The sequence below is a fragment of the Malus sylvestris genome, chromosome 5 (assembly GCF_916048215.2).
Source record: "Malus sylvestris chromosome 5, drMalSylv7.2, whole genome shotgun sequence".
NCBI classification, from domain to species: Eukaryota; Viridiplantae; Streptophyta; class Magnoliopsida; order Rosales; family Rosaceae; genus Malus; species Malus sylvestris.
Genome location: NC_062264.1, coordinates 46,235,405 through 46,252,675, shown reverse-complemented (window position 1 = coordinate 46,252,675; position 17,271 = coordinate 46,235,405). Strand labels below are relative to the sequence as shown.

Here is a 17,271-nt window from a genome sequence, read left to right as displayed (position 1 = left end):
AAATTAATAACGACGACACACATAAAAAGGCATCTTACTTTGATAAAAAAATATATATGTTTTTTTTTTCAATAAAAATATAAATAAAAAAGGGCATCTCTTTCGAATTGCTGGATTCAACTTGTGTTGTGTTAATCATAAGTCGTTTAGGCCAGTAAATTACTATTCGTAAATGAAAAGTTCCACCATTATTAACTTTCATACATTTTGACATAAAACCGCACATCTGTTGTATATGCGCGCTAGCATGTGATCGAGTTGGAAATAGTAAAGTTGTTAGAGAAAACTAGTTGTTCAATGTTGGTTCACTTCTCAGAATCTTGACATGGTATCAAAAGATAATCCCTCGACGATGAGTAGTAGTTTAATTTCGAGACAGTATCGTATTGAACTTATTAATAATGGCTTGTTGACAGATTGAATTTAAAGATTTTCTACAACGCACATCACAAGTACATATTTCAGTTACACATAAAAATAATAGGTGTTAGATTGTTTGCTCTAACGCAATGTAACGACTATTGTTCTTATGTGTAACTTAAATGTTTACTTTTTTAAGTGTATCGGAGTTAATTCATTGAATCCCCAACAGTGGTTTAGAATATGATCAAACCGAAGGACCTAGGCCCAACTTCATTTTGGGTTCAATCTATAACTTTTTACGAAGGAGTACTCAACTTCATGTTGAGCAAGAAAACCATCATTTGCGTTGTTTGGTACGCATTCTTAATAGGAAAAGCAGCATTGGACTTTTTTGTATGGGTTTGGAAAAAATAAAACACATTGAGCCCACATATAGGTTGATGGTGGTTGTAGTTGGTCCAAACCCACCCCAAATGTTCTTCAAGATTCCACAAAACCACACAAGGAAACAAATGCCAACGTTTCAAGCTTATTTTTTTAATGGGTGCATTTTTGCTCACCCACACTAACTCTAGGGTATGCTCATCACCCCTCTCAATGCTTGCCATGTGTAATCCATACTAACTCTAGTTAAGCCTTATTTTTATTTTATTTTTACTTCAATTAATAGGTGGGAGAATCCAACTTTTACTTATTTACTTCCATATATATCCTTTCTTTTTAAGTATTTTATTTAAACTTTAAACTTCCTTTTGAATACAAACCGACTCATCTTCTCTCATTTTTGAATACATACCAATTCAACCTTGCATGTGTATCTGGATGTTCCATTTGCTATGCTTTTCCATCTGCTACGTATCTGGATTTTCCAAAATCGTAAAAATACAATTGTTTTAGATGAAATTCATCAAAATAAAATTGTACAAAAAGCTAGTCCAAAAAATACAATTGTTTGAGATGAAACTCATCAATATCCAACAAAATACAATTGTCTGAGATGAAACTCATCCAAATAAATTTTTACAAAACTAGTAGGTTGAATATTCTCCACTTCAAAGGTTGTCGTTCCAAAAAAATTTCTCTAAATTCTATTACAACTTGATCTAAGATGTTGATGGATTTGAAAATTTCAGTTCAAGAGTGGTTCCCAGAGGTATCGGTTGAATGTTTGATGTTGATGGATTTGAAAATTTTAGTTAAGGAGTGCTTCCCAGAGGTATTGGTTGAATGTTTTCCTGCAAATTAATAGAAAGGAAAAAATTACTTATGAAACTAGAGAACAAAAATATAGTACACTATATATAGTACACTCAGTGAAGATACAAACCCGAGGATTCATAAATGAGTAATTGGACATCATGGGACTTATAGCTTGAAATCCAAGTTGGTGCTTTTGAATCCCTTGAACACAAGGAACAATTGGAAATCCATAAGGAAAATTTGTGACTTGACTTACGGGTGCCATATTGAATTGGTTTTGACTTGGCATTCCAATATCACCCTAGATACCAATTCCAATTGATCCATCAGAAATATATTAAAACAATGGTAATGGACAAAAATATAAATAAATAAATAAAACATTCATGACAAAAAATTGCTAAACTTTAAACCTGAGTTTGTGCATATCTTGTTGATGGTCCGTTCATCTCGCATGCATTTGAATTGGATTCTTTAAAAGCTATTAAACAATTAAAATAATAATTACATTGACAATTGCAAATTGTGAATCAAATAGTAAATAAAAACAAGCCAAATATGTGCTAACCTTTTCTCTTGTATGGACCTTTCTTTTTAGGTTGATTAGATTCCAAAGCACTCTTCATTCTACCTTTGCCCCGACCTTTGGACTTCTGAACTTTTGGATCTTGGATCTTAAGATTTTTCTTAGCTTCAGTCATATGCTTAACATAATTTACATCATCTTGTTCTCCAAAATTGGCATGCTTTTCCATTTTTTTCTCCAACTTTAACAACTCAGATTTCAAAAAACTACAATTTTGACTATTTTTTGCACCTTTTGCTATGATTCTTTGTGCTATATTAGATAGCTCACTGTACTGAACCAAAGAAGATGAGTCCAAATTACTCACAGCCGGTTCGCCATAAGAATCAAATCCAATACCACATTTAGCATCCTTGCTCCATCTTTTCAAATAATAATTGGATGGTATACTTGATAAGTCTAAATCATAGTATAACTTTAGAGCATGTGCACAAAGAATCCCTTCAAACTCAAACTTTTTGCAACTGCACAAAACTATTTGATTTGCAAGGTCATATATAAGTGTTCTATTAATTCCTCGTTTTCTTGAGTTCATTACTGTGTATGTACGTGTTAGCCCATCATCACTTTCTAATTTCAGTGGCCTCAAATTTAAAACTTTCTTAACCTCCTCTTGGAAATAATAAAAAATCTTACTTGTATACTGCTTTGATGCTTCAATCTCCACATTCCAATCAGAATACAAACTACGCCATTTCTGTTTAGTTGCATTTTCTGCTTGCCTTTCCTTTTCTTTTCGATCCGCTATTGCTCTACCATATGGGATGACGAACTCTTGCAGAAGGAGGTTTCGAGCAAAATACTTTTTCAAAAACTTGTTCATGCTTTCAATTCTTTGTGTTGTTGTCATACCTAAGAAAAAAATGGAAATTGATCACAGTATAGTGAAAAAAGAAACTTGTGAATAATATATATAAATAATATAATAGGAATTGATCAAGAGTAATACCTGCACAAAAATGGTCTCGACCATAAACTTGTGCCCATTTCTCACGTAATAGATATCTCCCTTCTAGCCAATCATTTCTTCTCAATTCATAATCATCAAGTAATTTATCCCAATTTGATTCAAATTCTTCAATAGTCTCCGGATCATATATGCATCTTTTGAAATCCTGTGTAAATGATTTAAACTCACTGAAAACACAATTCAAGTTCCTTGCAGCATTCTGATATATGTGCCACAAACAAAGTCGGTGGTGGCAATTAGGAAATATTTCACTAATCGCAGCAGTGATTGATTGGGCTTGATCTGTAAATATGGTTCCTGGTGTTTTTTCATCCATGGCTTGTAAAAAGGCCTTGAAAAGCCACTCACATGCATCTGTTATCTCTCCATCTACCAAACCACACCCGAAAAGTATGGTTTGACCATGATTATTGATACCAACTATTGGGGCACACACCATATTATATCTATTCGTTTTAAATGTCGTATCAAAACACACAACATCACCAAATATAGTATAATCGCGCCTCGAATTTCCATCACAGAAAAAACAACCACTTATTTCATTCTCCTCTTTTGTTCGAATAGAATAGAAAAATGACTTGTCTTCAGATTGCTTTTTCTTAAAATATTCAAGCAAACATTCTGAGTCGCCCTTTTTAAGAATCCCGATGCGCTTTCTCATTATCAAATTGTTACAATCAGACTGAATAAAATTTAGTTTTTGAGACCCTCATGCTTCTGTGGTAAAGTATGAGAAGATTTGAGATGACTGTAGTTCTGCAGAATGCATTTGATCTATCAATTTTTCTTAAGAAGACTCTATTAATCGTTGTGACCTTAATAAATGGGAACTTGATGCTGGAACAACAACATGACTATGTTCAGCAACAAAATTTGTCACAACAAACTTCCTTTCTAAATTAAGTTTGATTTCAAGCATCGCCTTGTAGCCACATCTTGTTTCTTCTCTTTTCTTCTTTGGAGTTCTTTTTTTTTTTTTTATAAAAACCTTCACAAGAACAACAAAATTGTTTTTTCTTTAGCACACCTGACCTGTCCTTATTTTCTCTATTCTTTCTCACGCTAAATCCAACCCTTCTAGCATATGCATTGTAGTAATTATATGCATCGTCCTCATTATCAAAAGTCATCCCAAGAGAAATATCACCAACTTTGCTTGTAAATTCTCCTTTTTCTTCATTTTGATCCAAGACTTCAAAGGTTTCGGAATCTGAATCTGAATCTAAGTGTATACAATCAACTGCTTCTTTGGCATCACGAGAAGATGGAGTATGAAACTCATCATCTTGATGTTCCATCTGTATAAGTACCAAATTACTTAATATTCAATTAAATTAACATCCTATAATAATCCTAAAAAGCATATATATTAACACCCTATAATAATCATAAAAAGCATATATTTTGACACTCTATAATAATCCTAAGAAAAGCATATATATTTATATATTGACATCCTATAATCCATGATGGAACATAATTTAAAGTATGTATGATGAAGATGAAGATGTAGACTCTAGGCAGTACTATCCCGTTCGGTTACACCACCACTGCCTCATCCTCAACACGAAATGGGTGTTCAATGCCCATCCTTATCTATAATAGTCCTAAAAAGCAAATAAATGGGAATTGCATACCTTTTTCTAGTAGGAAAAAAAAATTGCAGATGGAAAACCCAGAAGATAGGTAGCAGATGGAAAAACCAAATACGTAGCAGATGGAAAAGCATAGCAGATGGAAAATCCAGATATGCATGCAAGGTTGAATTGGTATGTATTCAAAAAGGAGAGAAGATTGAGTCGGTATGTATTCAAAAATGAAGTTTAAAGTTTTAATAAAATATTTAAAAAGAAGGGATATATATGGAAGTAAATAAGTACAAGTTGGATTCTCTCACCTATTAATTAAAGTAAAAATAAAATAAAAATAAGGCTTAACTAGAGTTAGTATGGATTACACATGGCAAACATTGAGAGGGGTGGTGAGCATACCCTAGAGTTAGTGTGGGTGAGCAAAAATGCACCCTTTTTTAATAACACTTAGTATTACAATTTCTCTTTCGGCTTTGGTGAAAGATTTTAGATTCGATTCTTGGCAAAGGCGAATTTGAACCACATTATTATGGATAGCCCAATATGAGGCTTAGCTCACTCCTCTACCTCCCCTTAGTGTAGATATCGTTTCCAAAAAATTTAAAATATATATAAAGAAGATAAAAATTTCTTTTGTTTTAACAAAAGCTTCCTTGTACATGCATTATGGTGCGATTGTGAAGATAATCAAACTCATTATATAACGACTATGCTAACATGGTATTTTGGTATGATTGTGACGATATTTTCAGATAATCATGCATTATCACATGTACCAGTAATATTCTACTTTAACTGATAGAAGTGTACTGATCGAAATTCAAACTCGTTATACAACGACATGCTAACATTTACTGTTATTTAAGAAAATTAAACTCATAATAGTTCTTAATTATTTTGACAACGTAAGATAACTTCAACTCCAAGCACCAAGTGCATGGCATGCATAAGAAACATTACTGGAAAAAAATGGGAAAAATTACCCATTAAAATATACCCAAAAAATAACAAAATTCATGGCAGCTTCATTGTACGTTTCAAGTTGCAGAAATTCAAGAACCCCATATTGCATCATATTGCATGTGAACAAATTGAATTTTTCTAGTGATTGAAAATTCCACCGTCAAAGTTTCAACACTGTCACGAATCTCGAGGCATCCTCCCTCAAACAATCACATCAAATATTTTCTGGTTTTTTTGTTTTTTTCTTGATCATCCAATCAAATCCGACGATCACTAGAATATATCGAGGATCTCGAGGATCGAACGGTTGCAGAGGGGACAGGAGCCTCGATTCAACCACACCTCTCTGGAACACACCCTACAAAATGTGTGCCCACACGGGATGAAAGCCGCACCTTTTTTCCTTCCCATGCACACGCAGCACACCGAATCGCTCCCTATATTTCCCTCCGCTGTTTTTTCGCTCAACGCCGTCGCGCCACCGCCAAACTCGTCGCGCCCGTCCATCTCCGTCTCCTCAATCAGCCTCATCAGCGACACTCTCATCGGCGTTCCCGGCGCTGTTGTTCCCGCGATTGCATTACCCGTGGGACCCACAGACCCCTCTCCCTCCGGATCCTGCGGAGCCCGCAACTGTCGCTCGGCTGCCAGCGCGGCAGCCAAATTCATACCCGATCCGTGCGAAACCGGAGCCACGCAACCCGGATCCCAAATATTAACCGGTCCAGCCTGGCCCACAGTTATAACCACTCGTTCTTGTGGCGGAAGATTTTGCGGTTCTTGATCTTCCTCATCCTCTCTGGCGCCAATCGCCGACGTCCGTCCGAATCCCCAGGTGGCCCCACAGCAGCCGAACACGCTCAGTCTCAGCCGTTGCTTCAAGCTCCGCCTGCCCACAACTCCCCTCGCTCCATCCGCGTCGTCCATTTGCTCTCTCAGAACCTCGAGGACCGTCCTTGCCGCCCTCTCCCTCCGCACCGCTTCCTGCAATATCAGACTTAGTTGACTCATACTTCAACAAACGATTCAAAACCCGCCACAAAAACCCAAAAGAAGAAAGACAAATATTCGGAGAAAGAATTGTTGCTGAGAGAAAAAAGAAGTACAGATTGGGATTAAATGGAGGGGTCCAAGTCCGACTCTGTCCATGAAGAACCCGTGAGCGTCTTCAAGAAACAGAACAAAAGCACTTTTGAGAAAAGCAGGACTGCAAAATTGGATTCGGCGGGATTCTGAAAACTGGGTTATGTAAAATGCGAGCTGAGCGCCAGCTTTGTCGTTGAAAAAAAGATTTTGGGGTTTGAAAAAAGCAAGATTAAGGGACAAAATAGAAGCAGCAGAAGAAGAAGAATGAAAGAATAAAAGAAAGAAAGAAAGCAAAAATGGTGGCTTATAACAAGAAAGCAATGGATGGAAGAAACAAAAACAAAGTAAATTCATTTTCCATATGTTATTTTTTACTTCTGAATTGAAACAAAAACAAAGTAAATTAAAGCACTTGGTAAAGTTCGATACCATTTGGAGCTACAAGTTAATCATAAACTTGTTAATGCTCAAATACGTATACTTAGCAATTTAATCACAAAGGGGGAAATTAAAGGTCAACCCAACCCATATATAGTTCTATAAATAGAAATGCTAATTGAACTCTTTCAAAAAGCGAGACTCTCAATAGACTCTTGCCACCTCATTTTATCCAACAATATTTTATAATATTAGTAAAAAAATTAATATTAATTGTGAGTTAACAGAAAATTCATAAAAAAATCAGATACCTCCTAACATTTTTCTTGAATAAAATCTCTTATAAAATTGGAAGGCGATTTCCGCGGAGTTGGTGTGAGTTCAATCATTATTAGATATGCGCAATGATGACGTGCCTACTAAAAGTTTGTCCCTCTACAAATAAAGCTCGTTGCATTGATTGCGCTTCAAAAGACATGTTTGCAATTGAGAACAACTTTGCAAAGCATGTCATAGCTGATTAATAAGTAAATAATAATGCTGATTAGCCCCATTGCTGGAAGAAAATCATAACAAAGGCTAATGTAATAGTGTGATTAATAATTTAATAACGTGATTTCGCAACGTAGCGGGGCTCACGCAACTCTGTATTGCTCGGACTCCGTTGGTTACATTGCATAAGTGGTCCCGCTCGACCATCAGTTATCATCTCTTAATTATGAGGATTATGGGCATTGATAGTGTTCTTAATTTTGTTAATCCTAGTGATTTAGTTTGTAATTCCAGTGGTCAATATTCGTTGGCAACAATATATTTGTAGTATTCTTGTTAGCATTTGTAACAACCCATCCCAATTTTATCGGAACAAAAGGGTATTTTTGTATTTTTCACTAAGTTTGGGGATATTTTTCATTTTAAAAATTATTTTTGGGTCTTAATAGGTGTCCCAAGGGGCCCACCTTTGTTTGTTGTCCCCCGGGTCCAAGCCTTTCATCTCTCTCTCTCGGTCTCACTCTTTCCCTCCATCACTCTCTCTTTCCTTTTCCATTTTTTCCCTCGGGTGTCTCTCTTTGTTCTCTCCTTTTCTCGTCAAACACACACACACACACACACACGCACGCACACAGACCACCCACCCTTTGCAGCCTCGATGAACCCATCACCCTCGAGACTCCCTTGTCAGGATCTTTAACACGTCAAAGTCTCTCTCTCTTCCTTCTGCCACGGCAAGCACCGAGAGGGTGCAATGGCAAACTTTGGTGAACTCCACCATTTGCGAGTAAGTGAGCCTCGGAATCGTATTACCCTATCTTAAGTTGGATGTTAGTACGAATTTCTGAGTTTGTATACCTGTTTTGGTGAAGGTTGGACTTGAAATTGATTTGGATGTGTTAAACCCAATTCCAGGCGAGCCGTGGGTGTGCAAGCCCAATTTCCGATCACCCCAATCCTCTTCACGGTGGATTGTGGGTATAAACCTCTTCCTTTCATCTTGTACTCTATTTTCATACCTAGATCGCATCCCTAGGTTGTTAGTTATCGTTGACCGGAGGTTCCAACCTCCTTCCCCGGCGAGATCAAGCAAACTAGGCCCTTTGGCCCGTTTTAGAACTCGAGCCTTAGGCCCATCCCGTTTGAAAACCCAACCCAACCCTTTAATTTAAATTGTTTTATTTAATTTAGGTTAGTAAACTAAAGGCCCTTTGGGCCGTGCCAGAATTAGGGCTTTAAGCCCTTTAAGTTAAACCCAAAACCCTTTCAAATGTGGCCCTCGGGCCGTGTGGATCTGGGCCCGAGCCTAGAGACTTCCTACCCAATCCTAAACACCCCTAAACCCAGCCCACCTAATTATCTAAAACCCTAACCCTAAAGCCCATCTAATCCTAAAGCCCTAAACCTAAACCCATTAGAGCCTAAACATTAGAGCCTAAACGGGACCCGTGACCCGTGACCCGTGACCCGTTGACATTGACCCGATATGACCATTGACTCGGTCAACAGTCATCGTTGAACTTAATTTTGACCGGTCAATGATCAACGTTGACTTTGATCGTGGACTTTTCAGGTTTTCGTTCGGGTCATCTCCTAAGCTAATTTCGACGTTCTGGACCCATTTTTGAAGTCCGTTTTCCCAAATTCAATTGATTGAGTAGAGTTTGACTAAATGTACCATTTATGTGCTTAGGGGCAATTATAGTGGCGTTTCTGTCTTCGCTAGCTGCGTGGCTCTTCAGTGGTGAAGTCCTGTGAGTGGACCCCTTCTAAAATACATGTTTTAATAATAGAAATGCATACATGGAAAAACATGATTTAATGATTATGTTCTATGAAACGCTTTGAGATAACATGCTTATTGAGGCTAGATTGAATTACTACTATTTTTCCTATAACTCGTGTTCTTATAGAATATCTGATGGATGACAATATGATATTTAGAACATGTTTCGAACACCTCTTTATAGTATAGATGATGGATGACTTTATACTATGAAGCTGCTTTTCAATATATATATTTTAAATGGCTTTATACTTACCTAGTGGTCATTTCCGCTACGGAACGTAGAGATAGATTCCGGTCCGTCCCTGGCGACTGTTTGGTGTTGGCATAGGGCCTAAAGTGTGTTTCCTCTGGCTATTTAGCACAAGGACGGGGAGCCGGCATGAGGCCTGAAGTGTATTTTCCTCTGACTGTCTGCTTAGAGACGGGGAGCGGCATGGGACCTGAGGGTTATTGGACATTTACTAGTGATTATTATATATAAAAGTTATGATTTGAGATATTGCACGACATGCTAGGTTTCGGAAAACCTATGTTTATCATTATATATGTGTTTTCATAAAATGTGAGGTTAGTACGTTGATAACTGTTTTACTATATATATATATATATATATATATATATCAACTTGGTCAACTCATGTTTGCTTTGCGCCCCCTTCAGGACTTAGAATCGAGGCATACAATCCCGGGATTGTATATAAGTCCTGAAGGGGTTGTATGTGCAATTATATATATATATAGTAAAACAGTTATCAACGTATTAATCCCACATTTTATGAAAACACGTATGTCAACTCATGTATGCCTCGATTCTAAGTCGCAAAGCAAACATGAGTTGACCAAGTTGATAAATATATATATATATATATTGCTTAAGGGGAGGGATCCCCATTTTTTCAAAAAAATGGGGACACGCTCCACACAATTTCATTAAAGTCAATCTAACAGTGGGGAGCGTGTCCCCATTTTTTTTGAAAAAATAGGGATCCCTCCCCTTAAGCTCCCTATATATATATATATATATATCAAAAGACCCAGCTTATATGTCAACTCATATGTCAAAAGACCCAATATATATAAGTGGCCGTCCTAATTTCCAGGACAATCCTCTCTTTTGGCTTTTCACCTGCATTGCATGGACGTTATGGCCATTTCATGCTCATTATCTTCAGTGGCATTCTTTCTCTCTGTCCTCTCCTCCCCTCTCGAGTACCCACATTTCGTTAGCAGCATTCCTAATTGTTAGACCAAGTCAGTGTGAGACTCTTGCTTCCGAGACTTCAGGCAGTTGTGATCACTCTAAACTCTTATCCATGAAGAGTTAGCTTAGGTTACAACTCTTTCAAATGTTTGTTGTTTCTGGGATATATTTCCTTTGTACAGTTTGTTGTAATTTTTGAATTTTTGAATAGCCTTGTAAATAGGGATTGCTTTCCCTGATGTAATCTGAAGTGAAATATAAATACATGTAGCCTCTCTTTGAAAAGGTATGCAATTGAAGTGAACTCTTGAGCGTTCTTAAGTTTTACACTAACAAGATCATGACTGGATTCATCTTGCTCTTCTTCTCCATGGGAACCACCATGCTCGCCTTTGTTGCCACCATTTTGCTCTTGATTCGCGTCAAGAAGAAATGGACTGAGTCTCTACTTTACCCTATTGCCTTTTTCCCAGTCCCTCTTTGTGCCCTGCTTCAATTTCCTATGTATCAATCTTTCATAACCATGGTTCAGAAAATTCATGCCTGGTTTTTCAAACCCATTTATGACTTTCTTGGCTTACGCAATAAAAGATCCGGATCAATATGGGGGAAGAAAAAGGTGTATTGAATCACATATACTATTCGTCATAGCAAAATATGTGGTGCATAGATTCACAATCTTGCAACTTAAATAGTTATTTGTGTTATCATTTGAATATTTCGGATTTTTCTTATTTTCACAGTGATATTGTGTCTTCATTCACAAACATGGGCAATAAGTGAAGAACAAAGGCTTGTCACAAACTGTATGCTAATGGTTATATCTCTTGCATGCTTTTGTTGATTTGTGTTTATGTGTCATCCTTAAATAAGTGGTGGATTGTTTCCTTTCCTCTTCGTGTAAAATAAAGTAATGATATCGTTTGTAATAAAATAAAAAAATAAAAAATAAAGCATATTTATGTGTAATCAAGTTGGTTAGACTAATCTGTTTCCCTTCTACACTAAACACTCGCATCGTCTTCCATGATAATTAAGTGATTATACTTAGCCTCAGGGCTGCCTTATAGCCAGTGGTTGAGGTCAGTGCTTTTGGCTATGAGTGGTTGAGGTAAGTGCTTTTGTGAAGTTGGTATGTGAAGAGTCAATATTATATTATATATTTTACCCTAATCTTAGTATACTTTGATAATTATTTTGGTAGAATTTTGATACTTTGCTTTATATTTTCAATATAGGACATTCGACTTCCTCTGGAGCAAAACATGATCAAACAAATGAATTTGGAGTGATTCAAATTGGAGGACGTTCGTGTGTCTCTTGGCTTATTCGTGTCAAAATTTTGGATTTTTCTACCAAGCGGTTATCTTCTGGCGATTTATTAAAGGAGCAGTGCGCGTTGCTGGAAAGTGACATTTCTGGGCTTAAATTGCATTTTTGGAGCCCAAGATGACCTCAGATGGGTCTGTGGCCTTCTGGAGAAGTGTTCAGAATAGTCCAAGCTTTAAATCCAGCTATTTTGGGCCAGTTTTGGAGCTGATCTGGGTCCAAAACGTGGCTGTGCAGATTTCTAAGCGAATTTACCAAGTTAATTTAAGATTATGTTTCCTATTTTATTTCAATTTATTTAGTTTCCTAGTCTTATTTTAAGTCCTTTTACTAGGAGGAGTTTATTTAGAGTAATATAAATAAGCCTTTTGGCAGACTTAGTGTTTCTCTTTTAGGTACGCAAGATTTGAGAAGAAGATTTTGGCTAAAGCTTAAAAATTTCAAGACTTATACTTTTAGGTGTTTTCATTCTTTTTCTAGTTTAATACAATTATGTTGATTTTAATTATGAATATGCTTAACTAATTCTTTTTGCTAGGGTGAGGCCATGATCCTTAGCAAGAATATGTAGTCTCTTTTTAATTTTCTTATGAATTTTTGCATGCAAGTTTTGATTGTTAATCACTGTGATTTAACCTATCTATTTATCTTAGTGATTAACGACCATTAGGATATTTAGAAAAGTAATTTGATGCAATTTTGGCGGAGGGCTGTCCCTAAAATTGACTAAGGCTTCTTGTGGTTAACATGTGTAACTACTTAGGATAAACAACACGTCTTAGGAGTTATATGGTTTTTCAAAAGGTTTTCACAAAACTTAATGAGTCTTATTTTTCACATTCGATCTGGACGCCACGGACGAGTTGCATGTTAGATATACGTTATATGTTGGGGGTTCCAAGTAGGGCATACTTTAGGAAAACCTAACCTTCAAAATATGCATGTGTAATTCATAAGAAATTAGAAGAACTATGTAGGATTGTTAGGGTGACGGCGGAACCCTAGTGCTTTTCCATATTTGTTTCTCAAAATCTTTTCTCTTTGATTTGTTTCCTTTTTAATTGGTTATTAGTTGCTTTCCTTAAATTACTTTTATTAAAATTCGTTTATGTTATTTTTAAATTCAAAATCAACCTTTTTCAATCTTTGTTTGCAAATAATTAACTAAAATTTTGGTTTTTCATAAATTGTTTTAAATAATCCTTGTGGAAAACGACCTTACCGCGGATTTTCCGGCCAATTTCTGGCCAAGTCTTCCGGAATTGGACCTCGACTAAAGAGGTAAAAATGATCCTCTCATCGTGGGCTGTCCTCCAGTGTAAGTGATTTTTCAAAATAAAAACTTTTAGTTTTGTGATTGATGAGTTTTCAAAATAATTGTCTAATTAAGTTTAATCTGAAGTACTGGCATGTTTGCATTAATTTAGGGCCATATGAGTTTTTAGGAAGAACTTAACTGTAATTGAGTTTTAAATTGATTTGAATCTACGAAACCAGTGGGAGCCATTGAGTTTTTGGTTTGTTCTTTCAGTTTTAAATGTAATAAGGATTTTACAATTATGGACGTGCGTGTTTGTTCGTATCTAGCTCTGGACGAAATGGAGTTTTAAAATATCACCGCATTGGAAATCAAGAAAGAAATTATCCAGAGGTTCCGTTTGAGAAGGCTTCCCTCGTGCTGAGTGAATGTTATTCCCTGTATTATTTTTATTCATCCTCTCTCCTGTTCTGCCATTGAGAAACAAATATTCATATTATATCTTTAATTCATGGTAGGAGTTAGGAAAATGCAATAAGATTTCGCTGGAGGATCTCTTTCACATTTTAGTATCCCCCTATTCCTCTCTACTTCTCTTCTCCCTCTCTAAATGTTTTCTTCTACCATATAAGTATCGAGTAAAATTGCTTCTCTCAGCTTTCTGAGGAAAGTTGAGGTGTTAATTTTCTTTTTTCCACAACCCATAAAATTTGTTCCTTTTCTGCTTTCTTGGTATGCAGCTGGAGTGCTACAACTCATTTCTACAGGTTTTTTCAGGCCAATATTATGATTGGATATAAAACTATTAGAAGTTGTTTCAAGATACAAGACTTATGTTGATGTTTCCCATCTGAGACATGTGGTGCCCCTATCAGAGGGTCTGTATTTGTGGTGGCGTGGTGCTGCTCAAGCAGCCCTGCAGCAGAAGAAAGTGTGGTAACACATATATTATACGCTACACTTGATAGATAAAAGTGTATCTATAGACTCTTTTATGGTCTATGCTTGTATGCCTGTTTACGGCCTGGTATTCAAGGTTTTTTTGTCAGCTTCTTATTTTTACAATATTCCTTTAAATTTTATAAATAAAAATACTGGAATTGAGTTGAAGGTTGTATTTACTTTCAAATATTTGGTGAAACTTCTCACTGCATGCTTTTGGATGTATTTTACAAATCGATGTACTTCTATGAATTTCCCATGTTGGTTCTGACTTCACAGTACATTTCTTGAATTAGTTGCCGATCCTCTTGGGACCTCATTTGAGATCTTTGTCAGCTTTGTCGCCGATACATTCAGTTGTACGCTGGTTCACTGCAACACTCGTCAATTATTAATAATGCATAAATTAGAGAAATTGAGGAAGATCTGGATTCTAACGTAATTCTTTTATGGAGGTAAATGTTTTATCGACCTTTTGACTTCATTGCTATTTATTAAAATTGATTGTAGGTTTTAGGGGATGCATAAATTCCATATTAACCTTGGCCTTACACCTCATAGTTGTTATTTTGGGTTCAAAGGACCACAGTTGAATTTGGATTGGATTTGGATTCTAGTGTATGGATTAGCAATTTAAACCCATTTGGTATGTTTCATATGGAATTTGCAAAGTGATTAGCTTTCATTCCCTTAAATTAGTTGGAATAAAATGTGATTGATGACATATGGAATTCTAGTGTATGGATTAGCAATTTAAACCCATTTGGTACATTGGACATTTAGTTGTACCAATAGAAAAATGTTCTCTCTTTTTGTCGGAGAAAATGAAACTGTTATTGTTATCAGATATGTGTAAAGCTAATGAATTCTCAGTGTTGATTGGATGTTTGGGTAGTTAAACATCACTGGAAATATGTGATCCTTTCCCTTTTTCATTTTTCCTTTGGTTTGGATTTCAGGAAGGTGATTACATAATCCACCGAGCTGGGAAAAAGGGTAAAACCAGTTATGGGTGGACCGTGGCTATATGTAGGAATGCATGGATACATTGATAGGAAAATCTCATTATTTTGTTTGTGTTTTATCTTGAACACTTGTAAACATGTTCTTTATGAGGAATATTTATGTAGTTTCATTAGACATTCCATTTCTACTACTGAATTGCTTTTTACAGCAAGACTGTCATCTTTGATTTTATGAAAATTTTAAATTTTACATTTCACCTCTCCCAGACCCTGCGTAAAGCGGGAGCCTTGTGCACTGGGTACGATAAATAAAAATTTCAAAATTTTACATTTCTATTTTTTTTTTAAATAGAACCTAATGGGCACAATAACAAAAATAGTGTAAACATGGATGGTCATCTGACAAGTTTGTCCGAACATAGACACAAAAAGGCCTTTATTTGTGTCTGCCTCTGAGCACCAAACAGTCTATTGTGCCCTTTTAGCAATGGTGACGCCCATAGAGGGCACATATAGAAACTTAGTTGTTGTACTGTTGCTATTGGTCTATGGGCACATATGTTGGTGCTCTTTGGCCTCAAAGGGCACATATAATTTATTGTGTGCAATGCTCATATTTGTTGTAGTGAAGCCATCGGTGAGGTAAATGAAAGAAAAATAAATAAATTCTACCTAGGCTACAACTATTGTCACATTGCTTGATGACTTGGTTCATATGTATTTCTCTTTCAGATAGCACTCAGAGCAGCTAGGGATACATCAAATGAAGTCGGAAGAAATAGGAGATGGCGTGAAATCTTTGGAAAGTGAAACGGACATCCCAGCTGCTTTGTGCATGCGACTTGCTGTGTGGATTCTTCGCTGGATCCTGTTGTAGGAAGAATTGGAGGTAAGGCATACAGAAAATATATGTATGTGTTTTATAACCATACAAGTCTAAAACATATATGTAAATATTTGATAACGCTCCCTGACTAGTGTCTTGTATCTGTGTGTATTTGTTTACACTGCAATCACCTCTTAGAGCAAATCCACCCCTAAAGACTTTGTGCCAGCACCCAGCGCATTTATCCACTTAAATGAACAGTAATAAACCCCAATAAACAGTAATAAGCCAAAGCATCTCCATCCCTAAAAATACGCTGGCACCCTTCTTCTCCTTCTCCTCCTTCCCCTTCTTCTCCTTCTTCCTTCTTCTTCTTCCTTCTCCTTCTTCTTCTTCTTCTTCCTCTGAATCTGGGGAAGATGAAGGTTTTTTTTTTTAATAAATAAATAAATAAATATATATAATTTTTTATTTTATTATATTTTATTTATTTATTTTATAAATAATTTATTTTTAATTTCCACGTGGGTGACACGTGGCGCCCAATTATTGTCCACATGGGCGTCACGTCACAGTTAACGGAAGACTTAACAGTTTGACTAACGGATGTACGAGACTGTCCCAAAATTTACATTTTAGGTATGACTCTGAAACGAAAAAAACTTGATGTACTAAATGTTGAAAACCACGAAACATAAGGGTAGTAAACAGTCTTTTACCCTAGTTTTTAATGATATTGGATGTGGAAATAGAATTTTTATGTATTTAGGGAATTCTTTTTTATACATATCAATGTATAAAGAACCGGAAATCAGAGAATTTTAGGACTCCATTTCGAAAACTCGCCTAGGGCCCCTAAATTCTTAGGACCGGCCCTGTGTGGTTGTTAACAATGTACCTCGACGGAGAGCTCCAGATTACGAGGAGAGACAACGGCAGCATATTTGTGCTACTCACCGAAGGCGCAACCCCCCTGAATCCCTGAACAAAGCTCACCAGAGCAACTTGTATCTTGTGTTAGATGTATATGTATGTACCTGTTCAAGGACATGAGATGTAATTTTCTACAAAGAAAATGATAAACAAACACTCTTGTTACGTTCTGTCGGTTGTTTCGTTTAGTTTATATATTATACTACATCCCTCAAATTAATATATGTGTGTGTATATATATATATATTTTTGGGCAAAAGACTGTTTACTACTCTCATGTTTCATGGTTTTCAACCTTTAGTACATCAAGTTTTTTTTCGTCCCAGAGTCATACCTAAAGTGTTAATTTTGGGATAGTCTCATACATCCGTTAGTAAAACTGTTAAGTCTGCTGTT

At 36.2% G+C, this 17,271-nt stretch overlaps 2 protein-coding genes and 1 long non-coding RNA gene across 4 annotated transcripts; 1 reads left to right on the top strand and 2 right to left on the bottom strand.

Moving 5' to 3' along the window:
- Positions 1 to 1,381: 1,381 nt before the first annotated feature.
- On the bottom strand, positions 1,382 to 4,420 carry LOC126622975 (protein FAR1-RELATED SEQUENCE 5-like). Its single transcript, XM_050291635.1, has 4 exons — positions 4,155 to 4,420; positions 3,830 to 3,959; positions 3,099 to 3,264; positions 1,382 to 3,001 (listed from the first exon to the last, which is right to left on the bottom strand). Exons 1-4 carry the CDS (start codon positions 4,418 to 4,420, stop codon positions 2,127 to 2,129), a joined length of 1,437 nt encoding a protein of 478 aa, XP_050147592.1. The 3' UTR covers positions 1,382 to 2,126.
- Positions 4,421 to 5,543: 1,123 nt separating this feature from the next.
- Positions 5,544 to 7,247, bottom strand: LOC126623975 (uncharacterized). Of its 2 annotated transcripts, none has more exons than XM_050292959.1 (2): positions 7,193 to 7,247; positions 5,544 to 6,661 (listed from the first exon to the last, which is right to left on the bottom strand). In XM_050292959.1, exons 1-2 carry the CDS (start codon positions 7,193 to 7,195, stop codon positions 5,951 to 5,953), a joined length of 714 nt encoding a protein of 237 aa, XP_050148916.1. In that variant the 5' UTR covers positions 7,196 to 7,247; the 3' UTR covers positions 5,544 to 5,950. The 2 variants fall into 2 exon arrangements, with proteins under 2 accessions (XP_050148916.1, XP_050148917.1); XM_050292960.1 differs by lacking the exon at positions 7,193 to 7,247 and adding an exon at positions 6,784 to 7,135.
- Positions 7,248 to 13,174: 5,927 nt separating this feature from the next.
- On the top strand, positions 13,175 to 15,167 carry LOC126623993 (uncharacterized). The gene is made up of 4 exons (XR_007623953.1): positions 13,175 to 13,269; positions 13,950 to 14,145; positions 14,448 to 14,606; positions 15,111 to 15,167. It is a non-coding gene; the product is annotated as an uncharacterized LOC126623993 (long non-coding RNA).
- Positions 15,168 to 17,271: the final 2,104 nt, after the last annotated feature.

Bases quoted from the DNA above. Each gene is read 5' to 3' on its own strand.
- LOC126622975 (XM_050291635.1), bottom strand. From the start codon at position 4,420: ATGGAACATCAAGATGATGAGTTTCATACTCCATCTTCTCGTGATGCC. The intron at 3,960-4,154 runs GTCAGGTGTGCT...TTGTTGTTCCAG, and splicing joins AATAGAGAAAATAAGGACAG to CATCAAGTTCCCATTTATTA. The intron at 3,265-3,829 runs GTCTCAAAAACT...TCATTTACACAG, and splicing joins TTTACCACAGAAGCATGAGG to GATTTCAAAAGATGCATATA.